The sequence below is a fragment of the Cyprinus carpio genome, chromosome A17 (assembly GCF_018340385.1).
Source record: "Cyprinus carpio isolate SPL01 chromosome A17, ASM1834038v1, whole genome shotgun sequence".
Lineage (NCBI taxonomy): Eukaryota > Metazoa > Chordata > Actinopteri > Cypriniformes > Cyprinidae > Cyprinus > Cyprinus carpio.
Window position 1 is genome coordinate 4,049,459 of NC_056588.1, and position 8,273 is coordinate 4,057,731.

The 8,273-nt window shown below is 39.6% G+C and overlaps 1 protein-coding gene across 5 annotated transcripts in view; it reads left to right on the top strand.

The window, feature by feature from the left end:
* The window catches only part of LOC109048374 (neuronal PAS domain-containing protein 3-like), a 280,671-nt gene that overhangs the window by 265,463 nt on the left and 6,935 nt on the right, over nt 1-8,273 (top strand). For all 5 annotated transcript variants that reach the window (XM_042773582.1, XM_042773583.1, XM_042773584.1 and 2 more), the window contains 4 exons: nt 462-655; nt 2,167-2,273; nt 7,414-7,561; nt 7,933-8,048. In XM_042773582.1, the coding sequence (XP_042629516.1) occupies nt 462-655; nt 2,167-2,273; nt 7,414-7,561; nt 7,933-8,048 (565 nt within the window). The remainder of the gene's footprint in view (nt 1-461; nt 656-2,166; nt 2,274-7,413; nt 7,562-7,932; nt 8,049-8,273) is intronic.

The following is an 8,273-nucleotide window of genomic DNA, read 5'->3' on the forward strand; positions in this document are numbered from 1 at the left end:
AACAATCCCCTCCAGGTTTCCCTGGGTGTTTAAAATGGATGGATCCAAAAAAGAACATCGTTGCCGATCTAGTCAATGCATCCTCTGGGCAAAACAGGCTACAAAAGACTTTAAAGCATTAGAAACTTTAAAGCCAGTGAAAAAGTAATTAGTTCCTCTGCCTTTGTTATCTGTTGATTATTTCAGAGAGAAATGGTGCCTTTTGTGTTTTTAATATTTCATGAACATGTACATGAACCTGAGAATATTGGTTTGGATCTTGGTCAAGTGTACATTAGAGCACAAAGTACATATTGGATTATCAGAGAGTTCGCTTGACATCTTATATGACTTTATCTGGTTTATTTTCTGTTATCCTTCCTGAAACTGTTGTTGCATACTTTACTAAACGGTGTGCATGTAATTCAGGAGACAATTGCATCTGATTGGTTTTTAATTTTCTACTTTGTGTCCTCTTCAAGGTTATCCACATTACCGGCAGGCTGCGGATAAGAATGGCATTAACACACAGTCGTTCGGTACCCAATCAAATCATGGGCATGGTTGTGATGGCACACGCACTTCCTCCGCCAACCATCAATGAGGTCCGGATTGACTGCCAGATGTTTGTTACACGGGTCAACATGGATCTCAACATTGTTTACTGTGAAAACAGGTAACACTATTTATATAATATATTCAGTACAGTTTTAAGCGGCCTTTATGATGTAATGTTGACTTTAAACATTAATAAACATGGCCAATGATTTATGCTTAATGTGAATCTCTAAAAGGGCAACAATTTCACTAAGTTTGCACAATCTTATTTTGCAGAGCATATATGCACTATTTAGTATAAGCCTAGTATTTTGTGCAGTTTGATTTAAGAGATTTTGTATCTGCCCTAAAGAATGATAAATGGTGAAAAAAGAATTTCAATTTCAGCTGCTTAGTGTTAAAATACGACATTATTGTAGAACTGAAGGACCAGGCAGGAGGTGAAAATGTGTTTTGCAAGAGTGGATAATCAGCCACACAGTAATGTTCATGTGCAGTTCATTATAGAGCTGATAGTGATGAGTTCTGCTTAAACGCAATCCCAGAATGACCTTGTTTCAACATCTATCGCTCGTTTGAAAAGCCGGCCAAGAAAAAAAAACCTTTTTTGTACTTACAAAACATCTGTGGTTCCACTCCTGCCCCATAAAATGAGAACATCTTAATTTGGCCTGGCTTGAAAGGAAATATCATATTAGTTTTATTAGTTTTATTTATATCTCTGGGATTGAAGTCATCCCAGTGTCTGCTAAAAATTTTACCACTCCCCTGCACTTAACATATTTATGAGAGAATGGAATTGGGCCAAGTCTATAGCGGAGTTATCATCACAGCAAAACCCAGTTTTAAAATGAAGGGGGACAGAGATCAGTTGCCCATTTTTTACTGGCCATGTTCTCTGATCCGTGTAGAGAAGAACTGCACTGAGGTTAAGTCGAATAATGTCTGGAAATGCGCTGTTAACAGTATTTGCCCAACTTAAAGGCATTTTGTATGGTTTTAACCACCTGTTTTTATAAAATTTGCAATACTTCTGTGAGAATTGCTTTTAGATTCAGTTGGTAGAGCTACAGTAGTTCCGAAAATATTGCGTCTATAATAAAAACAGGTTGACAGCTTGCCATCACAGATGGAAACCTTTTTAATGAGTAAAATCTTGTACAATATATTTAGCTTACAGTAGGGCTGGGAAATCAGAATCTCTTTATCTGTGACGTTGACTAGAAACAAATCAGGTCTTTGCCCTATTTTAATCTGTCATTGACTGGGAAGAGAAAATAACCCACAGTAAGATCTGATTGGTTTCTTTTTGGTGGGCTGCTCAGCTTTCCTTACTGATGTAGCATTACACTATGAAATGTTTAAGTTTTTTGTAAATAAAACAATAATTGGAATATGTTTTACAAGAAGCAACTATTCCAGTCTTTCTACTTCAAACTTCCATGTGTAATTCAATGTGTACTTGCCATTTCTTTGTCATTATTTGTAAAATTTACCAGCAATTTCTGTGAAAATGTTTAAAAGTAAATCCTACACTTATTTCAGCTGATCTACAAAATAGTTTAAAAATAGTGCAAAAAGAAAAAAATTGTGTCAGTTTTGATTTTATGTTGAAATAATTGTTTCTAGAATCAGTGACTACATGGACCTGACACCTGTCGACATCGTAGGGAAGAGATGTTATCACTTCATTCACGCAGAGGACGTGGAAGGCATTCGGCAAAGCCATTTAGACCGTGAGTATCTGCTCCGAAATCCATCCAATCAATCTGTGCAGCCACCCAACAGTGCCAAAAACTAGAGGATGGCTGTTAAAGAGCAAGATTCAGTGTCCTTACATGCTTTAGCAGGACTCATTGATCATTGGTCAATGACATCCAGAAAGCACACTGTGTTACGTGCCAAAGCTGGTGTAATGTGTTCGCTGCAGCACTTCAGTGTAATGGGACAGCAGTGTGACAGGCAAGATTATCCATGCTAGCGCTTCTTCTCATAACTGTCCATAAAGAACCGCTTCCCTCTGCCAGATGGTTAGGCAAGCACACGATCTCCAAACAAGCCTTATATCGCTTGCGAGGCACAGAATCTCTGTTCGTATAACAGTCTTACACATTTCACTCCTCTTTTCAGGTTAAGTTGCTCCTCTCAATGAAGAGGCGCCACATTTCGAGTGCATTTTTATGTCATGTAGTATTCATCTAGGCTGATCCGCCGCTGCAGAGCCCTTTGAAGGTTCCTCAACCTTTTGCATGCTCTGCTTTCATCGCGCTCGGCAGGAGGGCCGCTGACCGTCTGGAGGAATGTTCATGCTTTATGAATATCCTAAATCATCTGTTAAGTGTGTTTTGGCAGCACACCTTTCCCGCTCCCCTCCACCATGATGGCAGAAATTCAAAACGTCATTGAGAGCGGCGTAGCATTTCATACAGTAGATGTGTGTGCTGCTCTACAGCAGGCAGGTTGCCATTATTTAAGTAGTGAGGGTTGAGGCACAGGAAGAGGAGGAGGAGGGGGATAAATCCCTCATTTTATTAGGTGTTTGCAGAGGAGGGCGGGTGTCCTTGGGGCTGGCGAGGGAATTTGGAGCTGTCTGATTAGATATTGGGAGTTCAACTGAATTAGAGCGCAATTACCACTGTATTGCACTGTCCCTTTGCCTTAAAAAGCCACCAGATTGGGTCCATTAGACCTTGATTTGAAACCCAGCAGAGGCAGAGGACAGAGGACTGAAGCCCTGGATTGCACTGATAGCGGAGAGAGAGAAAGAGATGGTGTGAAAGGAGAGAGAGAGAGGGATAGACACAAAGAGAGAACTGCACATTTCTAACCATCTATTACGCATTAGCGTGGTGGCAATCAACATAAATCTAGCCGCACTGCAAATGGCTGGCCATGTCATTACAGTAGAGAGTGGATAGGGTTTCTATTCCTGCATTTTACTTTGTACATTCATACTCGGTCTGATAAAATGTGGTTAGCTGGTTGAAACAGTGTTTGGAAATGTTGCTGATAAAGCTGTAACAATAATTCAAAGTTGAACTACAGTTAAGCAATGCTTTTTAAAAATTGTTAAGCTACAATGCAAGATACTAAAAAAAGTAGCTAATGACAATGAATCTTTTCATGATGCAGTGTACATGCACAATCATACACTGATTATGCTGAATAACCCACCAAAATTTTTAAGGTAATGTAAATGCATAATGATTTCTTATACCCGGTAAAAGTCAAAAGCAAATTCCAAACCTAATTTTTTTTTCATCAGAAAAAAAACTAATTTCACATTTAATGTAAACTCTGTTGGTTAAAGAAATCCTAGCACAGCTAAATGAATTATAATGACATGTGTCATCTCGGCTTCTATCAAAGCCAGATCTTCAGGTGTCTGCATGAACATGTCGTGCGTGACTAAGGAACAGTCACACCGATTTCCCACTGATTGCTAATCAGACTCTGATATCAGATCACACAGGGCCATCAGATTGGTTAGAGCCTGGGATAAGAGGGATGATGTCAGTCTGGTCAAATCTCTCTGCTGCAGATGCAGTGATGTGTGCATGGAGAAGACGTTCGTTTGGCTTGAGTGCATGTAGTGTTCTTTATGAGTTGCAATGAGTGATATATTACAGATGCATGCTGCAGAGTTCATAGGCCACTGTTCGGGTGTTCAAGGGCCCGATAAAGCATTTAAAGCCGATCTGTTTAAATTGAGCACCTTGACCCAGGGTTGCTTAAAGAGTTGTTTATGGTGCTTTACAATATGGGTAATTCAGACTAGATTCTGGTCTTTAAAGTGGTAGAAAAATTCTGATAGACAGAATAATTGTTAATTGATCATGATGTTAATTTAATTCATATTGCTGTTGGTGCTTTTGCAATAAAAACAGTAAGACATTGGTTTTTAACTACTGTAAAATCTCTATACTGCACTGTCTCTTGTGGCCTATTTCTTTAACTACTTTAGGGCATACTAAAAAATGAACTGTCCTTCTCATTTATATGTTTAACAGTTTAATTTGAGCTTTGTAACTGTAAACAAAAGGGAAAATTAGAAAGCCAACTGTTGGTGCTCATGAAGCATTTGAGAGCAGGTCTTTTATATGGGCAGAAACGCATTGTGACAGCTCTGACCTCACCTGTGTCAGCTTCCGAACAGGACCAACACGGTTTAAATTAATAAAAGACACTCTGTTACACGACTATGTATAATACTCACCACATAAATGCTCCGCTGGTGTGTGTATGTGCTTTTACCAGCTGAGAAAGAGAGCGAGAGAGAGACAGAGGTGGGAAACGATGGCTCACAGAAGTGTGGAGAAACCCCAGGAGACTGCAGCTCTGTGCCTGAAGGCAGAATACAAGAGCCGGTCTCTGAAGAGTAGTTCAAACTGACTTTAATGAAAAACTCCCTTCACTCCTTATTGTGCTTGAAGATAGACTCCACAGCTGCGGAAAAATACACCTGCTCTAACACCCATCCCATGTACCGTTGACAGTGTTTCTTCAGGTTTCTTCCATAATGGATTCATAGTACATATAAAATAGATGTTTCTGTTAGTCTGAATCCATGGATATGCTACATTTATGTCAGCAGTGATTCATTTCAATGTATTTTTTGTTGTTTTTGATGTCATTTTGATTAGTTTTTAGCTGTTTACACCAGTGAAGCCAACCAGCTCTAACTAGTTTTACTTCAGCCCCAACAGCTTTTAGATCAGCTAAACAACTTATCTCAAGCAGTTTGGATAAGCACATGGCCATAAACAGCCAGCTTTGGCCTGCTAGAAACTGGTTTTATCTGGATTTTACAACACAAAGACATCTTTTTAACCAGCTGATGATTGCATCCTTACTTGCAGTTATTCCAAAACGCCTTGCAACTGTGATGATGCTTTAAAAACAATGAACGTAGGTGTAATTTCACTTCTCGCTGCATCTCTAAATGGCCAACGCGTTTACTCCTCTGCTGGTGAAGTTTCACCATTAGATCCAAAGAATACAAGTTAAAAACCTCCAATTCCAGCCAAACCCTGCCCGGGTGCCGCAGATCTGCATGTCTGCTCTCTCATTCATAAAAGGCTTGTCTTTACAATAATACCCCAGTGGACTGCAAGGACTTTTCCATAAAGCAATTTCACGGGTGTAAATTACTTACTTTTATATGACAGTGACACCCTCCACCCCTTCTGCTGGAAGTGAGGCCACGCTGGGTAAAGGGTATCTGAAAGGTAGCTGCTATTATGGAAGGGATCCAAGTGATTTAACAGAACTGAAGGACAGAGGCCCTGGCACAGAGAGAGAGTGAGAGAGATAGAATGAGAATGAACGTAGTAGAGATGGAGAGAGACAGAGAGAGTGAGCGACCATCCTGCAGGCTTGCCCGAGGCTCCAGGAGAAGGCAGGCAGATTAAAGAGGCCGTATTCCTTTTAAAGCCTCCAAAAGCAGCCAACGACCCCTGCACCGGAAAATAAAAAGAAGGATACAGAAAGAGAGGGAGAAAAAAGGGTGGCTTCATTACCACTAAATCAATAACTCAAGCAGCCCCTGATTGATTTAATGGCAGCGTAAATGAAAGGGGGTTAAAAAATAAGCCTCACCTGTACAGATGTGGTGCCGGGCGGAGGCGAGGGTGCTAGCACTTCAAATCCAATGCAGATGAGATCAGTTCATCAGGTTTAAAGGCAGAGGGAAAAATGTCCTAGAACTTGTAGACAGTAATGAGGGTTTAAAGGGACCGCTCGGGCTCGCATGTTCACAGATAGAGGGGAAGAATCGCTCCGTATGTATGACAAGATTTAATATACTGAAGCTGTACAATACTTTGATTCAGTTTCAATTTAATGTACTTTATTGGCGCAACAAATAGCTCTGCATTTTGTATTGCTAAAGCATTTGCTGTGTACAATGAAAATGGTGCTGGATATCTGTTTATCTGTCTATCACTGTGAGATTTTAAACCATTTCAAAAACATATATTAAAACATTTTCCTCTGGTCTTGGTGATATATTTTTGGAATATTCTCCATAGCAGTTCTTTCTTTTATCTTCAGTTCTGTCATTTCAGATGTGAACAATGTTTTTTCTAGCACTTTTGCTTAGATGCAGTCCATGTATATTGAACCTCTCGATATACTCCCAGTAGCATGTAAACTTTGTTGAAGAGAGTGAAGGTGAGTCAAGGGTATGCCCACTGGCCACAGCAAACAAGTCAGATAAACAACTCTTGGCTTTTTGTCTCAATTTTCTGGAGTTAGAGCTTAAAACACATTTATTGGTACAGAAAGCAGTCGGTGAACTAAAGTCAATTATCGGAGCCTTTGGGACGGCTTCTTAAACAATGCTATTAGTCTGTAATGATTTTAATTACTAGACTTATTCTTATATAAATCATCTTTCTCAGTGGACTGTTTTTACGTAAAGGGCTATTTGTAGCTGTAATTAAACCCAGAATCTGAATTTACTACCATGCTTGGATTCCGACTGTTTCTGTTTTGCAGAACAATGATTAATGCAAATTCATATTATTTGAGATCGCCATTTAGCACTTAATTTAGCCAAAATTATGGCAACTGCCACAGTGTCTTCACATGAATAGCCTCAGACAAGGGCATGATTACAGAGCCCTTAGCAAATAGTCACAGCGCCCTCTGCTGGGTCTTTGAGATTAACAGTGTTGAAGATGGTAATAGAGTATCTCTTTCAAATGAAATTATAGATATGTTTGTGCTTTACTGAATGCAAATATTATGATTATTATTGTTGTTGTTGTAACTAAACCTGAGTAAATTTAAATTTTAATATATCACATTGATCACTTTATCTCCTTTTTCTCCTCCACCTCCTTCCCTTTCTGGGATTCTATCCTCTTTTTATAGTGATGAATAAAGGTCAGTGTGTGACAAAATATTACCGCTGGATTCAGAAGAATGGAGGTTATATCTGGATCCAGTCCAGTGCCACTATTGCAATCAACGCCAAGAATGGCAACGAAAAAAACATCATCTGGGTCAACTATGTACTCAGGTAAATGAGTCTTTTACTTTGATGAAATTGCCATCTTTATATTTAATTTCTTTCTGTCTGGTACTGTGACAAGATTAACGTATCAGAGAGAGTTAATAATAGTCGGTTCCTCTGTAAGATGATGAAGGCCAAACACACTGATTTTCTCAAACTGCAGAGTGATTGCTTGCTGCTTTTGGGTCTGTGTTCGGGCTTAGAGATTATTAGAATGCTCTGTGCTTTGGGCCGCAGTGAATCAATCAGGATGTCTGGAGCATTCTAGAGAAGAGCGTGAAGGATGTTTCACACGGCTGTGAATGTTTCTCAGCTGCAAAAGTGAATGACTTGTACCTTCTAAACATCTTTTTTGTGGTTTCTTTTTTAATGGACAGTAATCCAGAGTACAAAGATACACCCATGGATATTGCACAGCTGCCTAACCTGCCAGGGAAAGCATCAGAGTCCTCAGAAACATCTGATTCTGAATCCGACTCCAAGGAGAACTCTGGTAGGGTATCACTCCTCGTCCCATTTCATTGCAATATGCCCCAAAACAGTACAGAACAAGTGGAAGGTTGATGGTTTAATCATTAATATGCCCTTAGGCAGGGCACTTAAAGCCAGTTCTTCTTGCTCCAACTTTGCTATCCCTGTTAATGGAACTTTTTCTGGTGATATTAGATTCTTTACAAATCAGTAGTATTGTTCAATAACTAGGGATGTAACAATTCAC